The sequence below is a fragment of the Plecotus auritus genome, assembly GCF_963455305.1.
Source record: "Plecotus auritus genome assembly, chromosome: 6".
Classification (NCBI taxonomy): Eukaryota; Metazoa; Chordata; class Mammalia; order Chiroptera; family Vespertilionidae; genus Plecotus; species Plecotus auritus.
The window spans coordinates 87567716-87582452 of NC_137773.1; the positions used below are offsets into that span (position 1 = coordinate 87567716).

At 43.8% G+C, this 14737-nt stretch overlaps 1 protein-coding gene across 1 annotated transcript in view; it reads right to left on the reverse strand.

Moving 5' to 3' along the window:
• The window catches only part of MUC16 (mucin 16, cell surface associated), a gene marked incomplete at its 5' end in the record, with an annotated part of 94513 nt that overhangs the window by 5834 nt on the left and 73942 nt on the right, over positions 1–14737 (reverse strand). Inside the window, 13 exons of the mRNA XM_080675431.1 lie at positions 985–1052; positions 1374–1537; positions 2626–2774; positions 3515–3582; positions 3933–4063; positions 5548–5720; positions 5886–5953; positions 6048–6169; positions 7104–7169; positions 8263–8298; positions 9618–9790; positions 11445–11512; positions 11608–11732. Coding sequence (XP_080531557.1) covers positions 985–1052; positions 1374–1537; positions 2626–2774; positions 3515–3582; positions 3933–4063; positions 5548–5720; positions 5886–5953; positions 6048–6169; positions 7104–7169; positions 8263–8298; positions 9618–9790; positions 11445–11512; positions 11608–11732 — 1411 coding nt within the window. The remainder of the gene's footprint in view (positions 1–984; positions 1053–1373; positions 1538–2625; positions 2775–3514; positions 3583–3932; positions 4064–5547; positions 5721–5885; positions 5954–6047; positions 6170–7103; positions 7170–8262; positions 8299–9617; positions 9791–11444; positions 11513–11607; positions 11733–14737) is intronic.

Below are 14737 nucleotides of genomic sequence, written 5' to 3' on the forward strand. Positions count from 1 at the left end.
ATCTTAATCACTAATCCCTACCTGAAAAGATCTTAATCACTAATCCCTACCTGAAAAAAGCTATCTTAATATATTAAAAACTGGCTCATGAAATACACCGTAGTTATAGGATAAAGCACAAATACTCATTATCTTAATACACACAAAAAAGAATTTCACAAAATAGGCCTTTTATGATTTAAAAGAAACCCTCAACAACTTGGAGATTTTAAAAAGAAACCTTCTCAATGTGATAAACAGCATCCCCCCCCCCAAAAAAAAAACAACACAAAAAAACCCACAAAACAAAACACCACAAAACAACAAAACAACAAAAAAAAACAAAAACAAAAACCCCACAAACCCCCACAAAAAACCTACAGCTAATATTATAGTCAGTGGTAAAAGACAGAATGATTTCCTCTAAGACCAAGGACAAAAGAAGGATGTCTTCTCTCATCTCTTATGTTAACTGTACTAGAGGTTCTAATGAGATCAATTAGGCAAAAAAAAGAAATGAAAGGCATCTAGATTGGAAAAGAAGACATAAAAATGTGATCTGAACTGTGTTTTGCAGATAATGTGCTATTATATATAAAAAAGTCTGAGAAATAAACACACAGAATAGTATGTGAACAATATTTCAATAGGTGTATAACAATTTAACTGCCACATGGGGTTGTGGCTACTCTACTGGACAACAGGATTAGACTGAATTTTAAGTCATCTCACGATAGCCCCCATCTTGTATGGGTTGTGGATTCAGGAGCTGATATCTAAAGAAATGTTTTCTATAAGCCATATCCCATGGACCCAGAACCAGGCACCTCCATCTCTAATGAGGCTATTTTTTTAAAGTAACAGTTCTATATCCCTAGGGCTCTCTTCTGTAATAGCTAGGAACTGAGAGATCGTAGCATAGGGATTCTCTTACCTAAAGAAGGCCGTATATCCTTTATGTAAAAGAGAAGTTTACAGAGGCATTAGGCCTGATTTAAAACTCACCTGAATGCTATAACTTGACAGTCAGAAAAATAACTCTTGATGCTGCTGTTTCGGAAGAGCTGGTTGAGCTGAAAGACAAGGTTAAGTTTCTCTCATCAGAACCCCAGGCTTTCTCAGAGAATGTTCAGCCACTGAACAAAACTTCTCCATCTATTTTTTTTCTTGGCTCAACAAAGACTAGTATGTGTGCCCAAAAAGGCTTTGTTCCAGGGTAGGACTTAGCTACATGACCCTGGGACAGCTGGTGAACCTCTTGTGCCTATTTCTTCATTTGCAAAATGGGAATAAGAACTGGTATTCATGAATAGTTATGAAAGTCACCATCTGACTACCTGGATCTATAGGTCAGTCTCTACATGGAAACAGAGTGGAAACAACTGCATTCTCACCGCATTCTCCATGCTTCTTTTGTTCCGCTGGTGTGTGGTGGAGCCTGGTAGGCCTATGTCCTGGACATAGAGCAGATTGGTGACAGTGAAATTCAGATGGAAGTGCTGAGGGCTGGGACTGCTTGTTGGTTTGTCTGTTGGCAGATGAACTGATGCCTCCAGTTCTAGAATAAAAAGAGAGTATAAAATTCCAATACCTGGGGAAGGATTTAACAAGAGGTCATTTAAACCAGTCTACTTATTTCTGGTAATGTGACCTGAAATAGGTTTTTTAAGATGGGCTCCAGAAGACCCTGCATCCACCTGTCCACCTTGAATCTATTCATTTATCTACCTGCGCAACCCCCATCCATCAAGAATTCTGAGAGTTCCCTAGGATGTCTGGGAGAGTAGAATGGACCTCTCTGAGGTGTGGTTGGCAAGTACAGGTGCTGACCAACCCAGCAGGCATTTGTCACACACCTTTGTTGGCCTAGGCTCCTCATGTTGTTTGCTGCTTCCAGTCTCCTTCCCCCTTTCAACCCATTCTCCACAAAGCACCCAGAAAACAAGCTTTCAAAAGTAGAACTCAAAGTGTTTTGTGTTCCTCCACAAACCATTCCAGTGCCCAAGAAAGTCCCTGACCATTTCTTTAGCCTCAGCTGTCACCTTCCCCATGTTAAAGTGCATGCACCAGCCACAACACACCTCTTATAGCTTCCCCAAAATGCCACGCTCTTTCTATCTTCTAGGTTAAAGACACATGTAGCACATCTATTTATTCCCTGTCCCCCACAGGCTAGGTCATGTTCTCCATCACATCTTAGTGTCTTCATCACTTCCTTATGAAAACATTCTAAGACAGGAATGTGTGTCCCTCCTTGAGGTTCCCACAGGCTCTTGAAATTCCTTTATAGAAATTTTCACAATGCATCATCAGTACCTATTAACTTGCATTAAATAATAGTTGAATGAATGAACAATGAATGACTCACAAATAGAGGGCCTAAAAAAGGCAACTCAGGACGCTCCATATTTGGGCTTGCAAAAATTTGTGTAAAAATAAGCATTCCTTTGAAGGTAATTGCTGCATGTTCTCTTTCTGCCTCATGTTGGATGATCCATGGCCATGAACATGGTTCATCAACATGGGCCTCCAAAAGAGTACCACTTTTCTCTCCTGAGCCTACATCCATTCCATTGCTACTGAGAAGACCCATCCTTCCTCAAAGCCCATCTCCACAAGCCATGAAACCAGTCCCCCGTCTTGTACCTGTCACTTGAATATCTGCCAAATGGTAGGTGGCACCCAGCCAGTGGGATGAAGCATTGAGGGTCTTGTCTAGAAAAACCTGTTTCACCATTCTGGGGTCTATACTGGAGGAGAACAGTTCCTGGATAGTGACTGTCACAGAGCCCAGCCTAGAATCAGAGACAACGGGGACTCAGCCAGCATCCAACACCAGCAGTGTCCCCTGAGTTCCTGCTTTATGGAAGGTGTTTAGGAGTTGAGAATAAAAGCAATAACAGTAATAATAATGAACATCTACTAGGCACCCCTAAGAAGTGACTTACACATTCCCTCATCATCACTACGGTAGAAGGTATTATTACAAATATCCCCACAAAGAAACTGAAGTTAGGAAATATTCAAAATTCAACTTCAATATTCAAAACAATATGCCTCATGATCCTCCTCTACAGTGTAGATTTCCTAGTTCCTCCACCCATCCCTCAGAGACTGAGTGCAATCCCAACTTGCACAGTTCTTGGGCTGTTTACTTTGCTGAGCCTCAGTTTTCCCATCTGAACAATGAGGACAATCATTGTATCCACCTCATGGGGCTGTGATGAGAATTAAGAGAGATGATCATGCATGAAAGTGCTCAGCAGAGAGGCTGGCCATGGTAAATCTTACTATTGAGCTGATATTGGTTGAAAGTGTCCAGAAGAGGAGAAGGTGGTAGATACTGATGGTTGGTGGCCCCATGAGGTTAGTCATTTACCCACCCCTGAAAACCTATAGAAGGAGATGACAGGATTAGCTGACAGGGATGTGGGGAGAATGGGCACAATGTTAGGACTTTCAGAACAAGATATGCCACAGGAGCTCAGAGCAAAAGCCACCAACTCAGCCAATACTTCCAATCTCCTCAACTTACTTCAAGTCAGTAACCAGGCAGGAGTAGAATGCATCTCCTAGCTGGCTGCCTCTGTAGAGTTTGGTGACCTAGAATGAAGGGGAGGGAGAGTGGGTGAGAGAGAGGTCTCTAGGGGCTGGAGGCAGCCATTGGAGCCAGTGAAAGAACACAGGCCTTGGAGCAAGGGAGAACTGAGTTCAAATCCTCTCTCGGCCCCCAACTCTCTGTGTGACTTTAGGCACAGAACTCCCATTTATGAGCCTCACTTTGCTCATCTGGGAATGGGGAAGGCAGACATGGTTCTGCCTCCAGAACCTGAGAGAACTCAGAAAACTTGGTTAAAGTGAAGTGTTGAAATAATCAGTTAATAGATGTAAGTTAGAGGAATGAGAGGGATACCCAGGGCAAGGAGATATAAGATGGGTGAGAGAGACTATACCTTGTCCTGAATGTCCCTCAGCAGGGAGGTATACTCAGAAGACATGGGGTCTGGGTTGCTGAGATTCCAGTTGATGATGCGGAAATTTAGCTGGTACTCACTCTGAATAGATAAATCCTGTGGGGCATAGCCTAGGACCATGAAAAGAAAGAAAAGACATGTCAAGATGCTCAGCACTTATTTTTCTTTTTACTATTTTTCAATATATATTTTTATTGATTTCAGAGAGTAAGAGAGAGGGAGAGATAGAAACATCAATGATGAGAGAGAATAAATGATTGGCTGCCTCCTGCATGCCCCCTACTGGGGATCAAGCCTGCAACTGGAAAATGTGCCCTGACAGGGACTCGAACCATCATCTCCTGGTTCATAGGTTGATGCTTAACCACTGAGCAACACAGGCCAGGCAAGATGCTTAGCTTTTAGCATGGAGGCATGGCATCACAGAGGTTCATGCCCTGGGGACTGTGGGGGTTCCCAAATGGAAAGTCACCCAAAGAGGGGGAAACTCGGAGCTTATAGGGATTCTCCTGAGCTGAGTTTTTATGTTTGTGCTTATGCAGTTACCACTTTATAGAATGCTTTTCCACCCTCTTCCTGGAAAACTCCTCTTCATGCTCCAGAAGCCCAAAGGTATGGATCTCCAGGAGTGAAGGAAACCACCCACCTATCTTGTTCTTGTCATGCCCCGGTATCTAACATAGGTCTGGGCACATATTTTTCAGGAAGCCTTCCTTGACTTGTCCCCCTCCCATCTCTCATCCCATAGCAACCAGTTATATAATGTTGATGCTATTTTTGTGTCCCTAAGAAATCATTAGTTCACTTGACTATGAGTTTTCCAGGGACAAAGCTGTGTCTTTTATCTCCATACCCACCCAACACATGGTTTGGGACAGAACTGTCACACATGTGTGTTTGTTGAATGAATGAATGGGAACTGCAGCAGATACCTACAGATGAGGGGCTGATATTCTCATCTTTTATTTGTTCATTCATTCATTGAGTACCACAATGTGCCAACTTATTAAGAACTAAGGATCCAGCGACCCAGTAGGCAAATCCTGATTTTGTAGAGTTGGACAATAAAACAAGTAATTGCAGTAAAGTGTGGTAAGTGTTGGTGTGCTGCCTATCTAGGGACTATGAACCATGTACAGCAGGGTCTCTCATCTTCAGAACTACTGTCATTTGGGGCTATATGATTCTTGGTGGTGGGGTTCTCCTGTATATTGAAGGATATTAGCAACATCTCAGCCTCTGTCCACTAGATGCCAGTAGCACTTTCTCCCAGTTGTGAAAATTAAAAATGTCTCCAGACATTGCCAGTGTCTACTGGGGGGAGCAAAATTGCCTCTGGGTGAGAACAACTGGCTTAGAGAAACCTTGCTTAGATACTATGTGTCTGTAATTTTGATTTTGCATTAAAATATATTATATTAATTTGGTTAAAAAATTTCATGTTTTTACTGGAAATAATAGGAAATACCCTCCCCATGGAGGTTGTGGAGGGTATCTCCCAGCCTGAGCTTAGACCGATTTCTTAAAGAGGAAATAAAATAAAACAAAGACATGTAATGAACACTGTAAATCCAAGTTCAGCATAAACACTCACCATTGACAAAGAGGCTGCCCCTCACCAGGGTATAGGGACCCATCTGGGTGACACTGTGGGTCAGCTGGCTCAGCTCCCAGTAAAGTCGATTTCTGTCTAGCCCGGGGTTCAAGGGGTCAGGGTGATAGGTGCAGATGACATCCACCCTGGTGGCTGCCCCATCTTTCTCAGGCCTGGGGAGAGAGGCATGTGGGAACTCTAGAAAGAGAGAGATCCTGAAACTGCTGGGTGTGGGGGCCAGAAAGATGGAGAAGCTAATGTGAGGTTGGTGGGAAGACTGAAAAAGGGGTGGTCACCACAAGTGGCCATTATGGCAAATGCTCAGGAAAGAGTCTTACCTGAGGGAGATCAGTCTGCAACCCAAGTAGTAGGGGCCCAGACTGCTCTTCATAAACAAGGATCTGAGCTGGAGAGGAAGGAGGAAGAGGATGAGCAGGAGGGCTGGGTAAGAGGCTGGGTGGGATTTACCCGACCAGGAGCTGCTGGGACCAGGGTCTCACCAGGTACTGCAGGATACTCTGAGTAGAGTTGAACATAGCTGAGCCACTGCCCATGTCTACTGAATACTGGAGGTTGGAGATGGTAAAGTTGAGTGTGAGGGTCTCCAAGTTGTACGACAGAACTGTAAGAAGAGAAGGGGTGAGATGGCAGTCACTGGGAGCTGGCCTGAGTCCTGATCAGAGTCCTGTAATCATGATAAATCATGATAACCTGTTGTCTTCTTTTCCAGTGGCACCACCACCCACTGGTGTGGTCAAGTCAAAACCATCATAAACACTCAGAAATATGAGTATTACTCATCTCACCTCCAAGTACTACCAACTCCACGTGTGAATGATTCTCACATACATCACCTCTCTCCATCTTCTCCTAGCCCAGTTCTTACCTTCTCTCACCTGGACCAATACCCCAGCAGGCACACTACTAGTAGACACCCTGTCTAAAAGTTGTTCTCCACACTTAATAATAGTAGAAATTTTCTTAAATGAAAGTCTCACTATGGTCACCACTGCTCTATATCATCCACAACACCCTATGGCCTTCAGCATTAGGTTCAAGCTTATAATGACCTGACACTCAAGTTCCTTCCTAATCTTGTTCTTACCAGTATTTCAGTTTCATTTACCCATCTACTCCATATTAAGTTTTATACTTCAGGCAAATGAAATCCCTCTCAATTTCACTACACTACGCTGTTTGTGCCTATTGACCCTTTGATCAATCCCCTCTACCAGGTGATTGCCTTCTCCATGCTCTATTTGACTAGAGCATTCCTACTCCTTCTTAAAGGCTCCGTGTGGGTAACTTTCACCAGAAAGCTATTCCCATTCAAATTATACCAGATGCCTCTTCCCAAAACATCCTACATTTTGTTATAATGGTCTGTTAATCTCACAAGCCTGGAGGCTCCATGAGGGTAGGCATTAAATTAAATTGTTGGTATAACTGGTTGTCCTAAAACCAGAATTTCACAGCCTAGCTCACCAGTTCCTGTGTGACAATTATCTGGTGGGGCTTGAGAGCTTCTCTTAGGAAGGAAAAGGCCCCTCAAATACCTGTGGTTGCTTCTGGTTGCACAGGTGATGACAAAGTGGGCAGGACCGTGGTAGCTGGTTCAGGACCTATGAAAAAGGCAGTCATCAGTGATGGACAGACCCGCCCCCCCAAAGGGGGAAAGTCCCATCAGGATCTCATGGACTCCAGCAGAGGTTGTCCTAGGAAAACCACTCATAGGTGTATCATAAATGAGAGTGAGGAAAGGTGTAATTGTGTGAGTATAGGGGTGAGCAAACCTGTAAATGAAATGAATTCAAGAGAGTGAGAGCGGGTGAATGATAGACAGACTGAACAAAGAAGACAGATAGATAGGCGGGCAGAAAATGGACAGACAAATTGGATACCTGAATGGACAGAGGAAGAATGAACAAATGAAGGGTCAAAGAGGAAGCAGGAAGAATAAAGACAAAGAATAGAAGTTGGAGAGATGGAAGGAAAATAGGAGGGAAGGACAGATGTAGGAAAGAACAAACAGGTGAATGGTCAGAAGGATGAGTGGACAGATGATAAAAAAGGAGAGAACAGCACTAAGAAAAGTTGGAGAGGTTAATGGAAGGACAGAAAGAATACACACAGGTAAATAAGCAGAAGGATGATTGGATGGATGAATGGAAGAAAAGAAGGAAGAAAGGGAGGAAGGAAAGAATGGATTAAGGGAGGGAGGTGTTGGGAGGAGGGAAAGAGGGAGAAAAGAAGGTATTTGAGAGAAGGGGTAACTGGATAATGGAAGAATAGATGGGTTAAAAGATAAACAAAGGAACCACTGGATGAGTTCATGGGCAAATTTGGCCTAACCACTGAGTAGCCCCTAGAGTCTGCAGTTTGATGCTGAGGCCCCTTGTGGGGTGCCTGGAAGAGATTTTGTTTTCAGGAGGCATGAACTAAAAGTTACCATCTGACCTCAACTCCATCCCTGTAGGGAATTCTTGTTAAAATTTCTTTTCTAACCCAAAAGGATGTGGACAAATTAGAAAGCCAGTATCATGGAAGCAGGTCCAAAAACAGGCCAAGGACTCAGCATTCTTCCTCCCACTGACACCTTGGCCCCACTCAGAAGACCAGACTAAGTTTAGGGCAAGTTCCCTTTGTCAGTGAGGAGAAAAGCTTGGCTCAAGAACTAAGGAGTCTAAAATGGGCACTAGAGGCAAAGATACATACTTGTAGGAGGCTCATCTGGACCACGTTCATTATAACCTGGAAATGAACAAGTCACATATAAGGGGAAGTGGCAGAACAATCCCAGGTATTCCATGCATTTGAGTCATGTGGGACTCCTGCCTGGATTCGTTTCCCTATGTGTACCAGGTGAGCATCGAGGCATCTTCTAAGATGAGACACAAATGTCATATCCACTATGAGGGCTTTCTTGATCTTTCCATTAAAAATGACTCTTCCCCATCCACCATGCCCCCAACAGAAGACACACATTTATGTTCATACATTTATCCCCTCCCCCCCATATTTATACACTCCACCATCTTCCCTTCCACCCTCCTTCCATCTATCCCTCCGTCCACTGAATAGTTATTCAGGCTTACTATGTGCCAAGTTCCATTACATTTAGGGAACATACACTGAACAAAACAGTTTCTGTCCCATTGGAGGTTACATGATGTCAGGTTGTGCATGTAGACTGTCTTTGTCCCTGGTGCCTGGCTTACAGCAGATGCTTGGTAAATGCTGAGTGAGTGAACAAATTGAAGCATATAGGTTGTGCAGTTTCCAAGGGAGGCAAATCCTAAAGTGGGCCCTGCAATGGCCAAGGTGAAGGCAACAGATGTGAACTCAGAACATCAAGGTGCAGACTGGCCATAAACCTATTGTACGTGTGTGCAGGTCCCCTCCCTCTTCTGAGCTCCATTTCCCTCCTTGCTAAAGTGGGAGTCACAAAGGACCAGAATGTCTCCCTGACTACCTGATGGGGCCATGGTGATAAGTGTTAGTTGCCAAGTATAATTTCTAGGTTGTAGATGGAGGAGGGAAGCTGAGTTACTGCAATTAACCTACTATGGCCAAACTCTGTCTCGCAGAACCCCAGATGAATGTCACCCTCTTACACGCTGTCACTTCTTGGATTGTAGGCTGATGGCCAGTGTGTCGGAAGCCTGGATCTCCTAGATGCCTTCCCTCCTTCCTGGTATAGGGCCCCACCCAGAATAGAAGTCTATCCTTAGTCAAGGGTGAGAAGAGAGCAGGGTGGGGAGATAGATGTGCGACTTTCTTTCCCCAAATATCCCCTTGAAAGACTGACATTAGATGCTGGTTATGACTTGGGTCCACAACTCTCAAGCTACACCCACTTGGACAAATTATTTAACCTTTCTAGGCCTCAGTTTCTTCTTCTGTAAAACAAGTTTAATCAAGGATCAGCCTGGTGGAGTGAGGGAGAAGAATCAGTGTGGAGTTGAGAATCACACCTGAGTTTGTCTCAACGTTTCCCCTAGAGAACTGGTAAATGGGAATCCTCTGGAGTTAGGGGGTGGCTCCAGTGGAATAGGCTGAGAACTGCTAACCATTGAGGTAGAGGCTGTCCTTATCCAGAGAGTAGGGGCCCAGCCGAGTGATGCCGTGGGTTTGCCAGCTCAGCTCATGGAACAGCTGCTTGGCAGGCAGACCTGGGCCGCTGGGGGGCTGGCAGTAGGTGCAGAGAAAGTCCACCCCTGTCTTGGCGCCATTCTTCACAGACCTGGGGAAGAAGAGGTTGACCTTTGGGGGATGCAGTTCTCTTGACATCTCTCCACCTGTGGTCACTACACACCCCAGATCCTGTGTTTCAGCCTTCTTGAACCTTTCATGGTTTCTCTACCTGGCCACACTCTCTCACCTTGGGATCTTCACACTTCCAGTGACTTCTGTCTGGAAGTCTCTTCCCTTCTTTCCTTACCTGGGCAATTTCCTGTTCATCTTTCAGGTGTCAACTTAGACACCTCCACTTCCTCAAAGAACCCTCCCAGGAGGTCAGGAACCTCTTCTGTGATTGCAACCCTGCTCATCCACTATGCGAGCATGTATTACTTGTCCCTGTTCCCTCCAGTCGTTGACCTCCGTTAGGTCAGGGAATGGGACAGTGTAATTCATTGCTGTGTTGAACACCCAGCACCTAGCACATTGCCTGTTCCATGTAAAATCCAAAGTCCTAATGAATTAATAAACAAAATGTGATCTATACATGCAGTGGAGGATTATTCAACCTTAAAAAAGAAGACAATTCTGCCATGCTACAACATGGATGAACCTTAAAGACCTACGGTAATTGAATGAGCATCACAAAAAGACAAAGGCTGCATAATTCTATTCATACCCAGAGTAGTCAGACTCATATAGACAGAATGCAGAATGATGGGTGCCAAGATTGGGGTAGAGAGAAATGGGAAGTTGTTGTTTTGTGGATACAGAATTTAATTTTTGCAAGTTCTGGAGATTGGTTTTACAGCAATGTGAATATACTTCATACTACTAAACTGTATGCTTTAAAATGGTTCAGATGGTAAGTTTGTTATGTGTATTTTACCAAAATTACAAAAGTTAAACTTCCTTCAAGGCTCTACACGGTGTAGACCCTGATGATATCTCAAATCTCATCTCCTCCCTCTCTAACCTTGTTCTCTCTCTGCTCCAGCCACACTGGCCTCCTTGCTGTTTACTGAACTTGCCAAGTTCATTTCTACCACAGGGTCTTTTCACAGGCTGTCCCCTATGCCTAGAAGAGTTTTCATGGCCAAATCCTTCTGGGACACATCTCAGAAGTCACCTCCACAGAGAAGCTACCCTGTCCCCAGGGTAAAACTCCTTTTCCATAACTCTCTACTTATTTATGCTTTGCATCACCTTATCGCATTTGAAAGCACTTTACTTCAATACTTACTCTCCTCATTCCTGTCTGATTTCTCCACTAGATGAGGGCAGAGGAAGTGCCACCATGGTACCTACTACCTGCCTCAGAGGTGCTGTACCATCATGTCAGTTTAATTAAAATACTAATTGAGAAGTACTTCATAAACACCAACGGAACAAAAACTGATCCAGAGACATGAGAATAACTGCGCAATGGGTATAGAGTTTTTGCTTGAGGTGATGAAAAGTTTTGAAACTAGGTAGTGATGATGGGTGGACACCATTGTGCATGTAGTTTATGCCACTGAATTGTACACTTAAAATGGTTAAAATGGATAATTTTGTGTCTATATGTATTTTGTCACAATATAAAAAATTAATAATGTAATACTTTTTAAATGGATGCAGAAAAGAACCCCCCAGAATAGCCTGCCACAACCAGGGGCAGCCCCACAGACAGAAGCCCATGTCCTTTGGCGGTGGGCTATGGAGTGGGGTGTTCTCACCTTAGCGAGGTGACCTTGCAACCTGCATATCGGGGACCAAGGCTGCTCTTCCTGAACAACAGGCTGAGCTGGAGAAGAAGGAGAGAGCCAGTATTGGTTAAAGGTGGGCAACAATCCCTGTGATGGGTCATGGAGAGGTGGGAGGGGTAAGCAGGTCTCTCACCAGATGCTGCATGAGGGTGTCTGTGATGTTGAACTTGAGGGAGCCCCGATGGCTCATGTCTGCTGAGTAGCGCAGGTTGTTGATGGTGAAATTCAGTGTGAAAGGCTCCTCACTGACCTCCGCAGCTATGATGGGTGGAGAGCCAAGGCTTGCAGGGAGTTTGGGGGGGGGGCCCAATGTCTACCTAAGACTGGGGATTCATGGGACCCATGTCCTTCTCATTAGCCTGAGGGTCACTTGTTAATGGAGACAACTCTAACAGTGAGTAGAGCAGGCTTAATGATTTGGGGCATCAAGATGAGCCATTTCTACCCAGATGCAGGAGTGGAGGGCTCTGAGAAAACAATGTGGCTTTGTACTTTCCCAGGAGAAAAGTCTCCAACTTGCCACGCTGATGGGGAACTGATGACCCCTGGTATTTTTATTCATATTCTTTCTGCTCCCCATCTCTATCTTTGTCTCTCTGTGCCTCAGTCTCTTGCTCCCTTCCTTTTGATAGATAGATCGATATCTAAGTCTATATTTATGTCTACGAGAATTGTTGGCTCCTTAAACTACTGCACAGAAGATTGGCATACCTGGTTGTAAGTGCAGGAGATAGATCTAATCTCTCATCTATTTATCATTGATCTTTCTATATACCTATGTTAACTATCTACCTATTATCTATCTATCTATCTATCTATCTATCTATCTATCTATCTATCTATCTATCTATCTCTCCTGCCAATACAACCAGGTATGTCAACCTTCTATGCATCGATTTAAAAAGTTTAAAAATCCTAGCAGCTATAACCAACCTCTCTGGACCTCAATTTAAAAAATATATATATTTTTATTGATTTACAAGAGGAAGGGAGAGGGAGAGAGAGATAGAAACATCAACGATGAGAGAGAACCATTGATCAGCTGCCTCCTGCATGCCCCCTACTGGGGATCAAGCCCACAACCCAGGCATGTGCCCTTGACTGTAATCAAACTCAGGACCCTTCAGTCTGCAGGCCAACACTCTATCCACTGAGCCAAATCAGCCAGGGCTCTGCACCTCATCTGTAAGAAGAGACAATAATGGTTCCTACTTCCAAGCATAAGGTTTAAACAAGTTAGTTTTTGTAACATGCTTAAGCACAGTGCTGGGCACAGAGTAAACACTATGTGAGGATTCATTACATAAAATTAATAAGCAAACACCTCCTCACTATGTCAAAGCTTTTTACATGGATAAATATAATCTGGTTCTAGGATTATCCACGTTAAATAAAGAAGGAAACCAAAGAACAGAAATGGTCATCTACCCAAGGTCACATGGCTGAAGGGAGGGAAAATCTGGTTTGAACCCTAGACCTTGCTTGTGACCACCCCTGCTGTGCTCTGGCTCAGAGGACAACATGCAGCTAGTACAATGTTCAATAGTTGGGATGACCTGTATAGACCCCAATAGAAGTAGAATAAATGAACATATGATACAGGTAAGACTAGTGGTCCCGTGGCTTGACTACAGAATAGGTAAGTGCTGCAGGAACACAGTGTTTATTTAAGGACAAAACTCTGCCGGGGGGAGCTTACCTCCCCTCCTTCCTCCTTCCCTCTACTCTGTTATCACTCCCTTTAAGCTTCCTTCTGTCCATACTTCCTTCTACCTTTCCATCCGTCTTTCATTCCATCCATCTATGGATCCTTGCTTCCTTCCTACCTTTCTTCTTCCATCTTCACTTTCATCCATCCATCTTAATTCCTCCCATCCCTCTTTTCTTCCTTCCATCTGTTTTATACATCTTTCCTCCCTCCTTACTCTTTTCTCTTCCATTCATATTTTTCCCTTCCATCTGCTCTTCCATTTTCTCTCCTTCCCTTCTTCCATTCATCACCTCTTCCTTCTTTACATCCGTCAATTTTGTGTTGCCTCCATGTGCATTGACTTGTTCCTATAATGCTCCAGAAACTACTCCCAGGACTGTATAGTGATAAACAAAACACAGTCAATGGAGCTGACTTTAACTTACTTTTCCTAATATAATTTAGGAAAAGATGGTTGTTATTGGACCTCAGGAGCCCAGAAGCCTGTCATGGTTTGGAAAAAGTAAAGGAGGGTAGTTGGACCCAAGGATAGTTTGAGAAAACACACCCTAATGCAAGGGCGATTAATTATTGAAAACATACAATGTTTTCATTGCAGTGCTTCAGATGCAAAGGGAGTTTGGCCCATAAACTAAGACACAGTAGGTGTGCACCAAAAATAAGCCTTTTGAAATAAATTAACCCATAATGGAGAGTTCGAGCATAAGTTTTGGAACTACAGGGACTCTGGATTCTATTATTTATTTGCTGTGTGGGCTGGCAGCCTCTTTTAGCCTGAGCTTTGTCATCTGTAAAATGGAGCTAAGTTACATGGTTGTAGTGAGAATTAAAGGACAGAGTGTATATGTTTTGGGATAAATTGTGTCCTCCCCCAAAATTCATATATTGTAACCCTAATAACTATTGCCTTGGTAGGTGACTGTATTTGGAATAGGGTCCGTTAAAGAGCTAATTAAGTTAAAATGAGGCCACTGGTGGAGGTGGGGCTCATCCAATCTGACTGATGTGCTTTAAAGAGAGGGAATTAGAACACACAGAGAGACTAGGAATGTGTGTGCAGAGGGACAACCATGTGAAAAGGCAGCAAGAAGGAAGCCATCTGTAAGCCAAGGAGAAAGGCTTCAGAGGAAACCACCCCTGCCTGCAATTTGATCTTGGACTTCCCGCCTCCAGGACTGTGAGAAAATAATTTCTGTTGCTTGAACCACCCAGTATTTTGTTATAGCAGCCAGAGCTGACTAATACAGTATGCAACTTAGATGGTGCCTGGAAGGTAGTGAGTTGAAATCACTAAAAATCAATAAAACAATGGGTGTAACACTGATGTTGAGAAACTAATAACAACAAAGACATGAATGAAAGGATAAGAAAAGAGAACCCAGGGTAGGGTTTTAGAAGAGTTAAAATGAAAACCATGTTAAGGTCAGATATGGGAAACCATGTCAGTGTCTAAGATTTTCTCACCCTGGGCTGGAATTCTCTACCAGAACCCCGGGAGAAAAAGAAGGAATGTGTTAGGGGCCCTTCCAGGTGTTTCTCTCACCAAGGACAG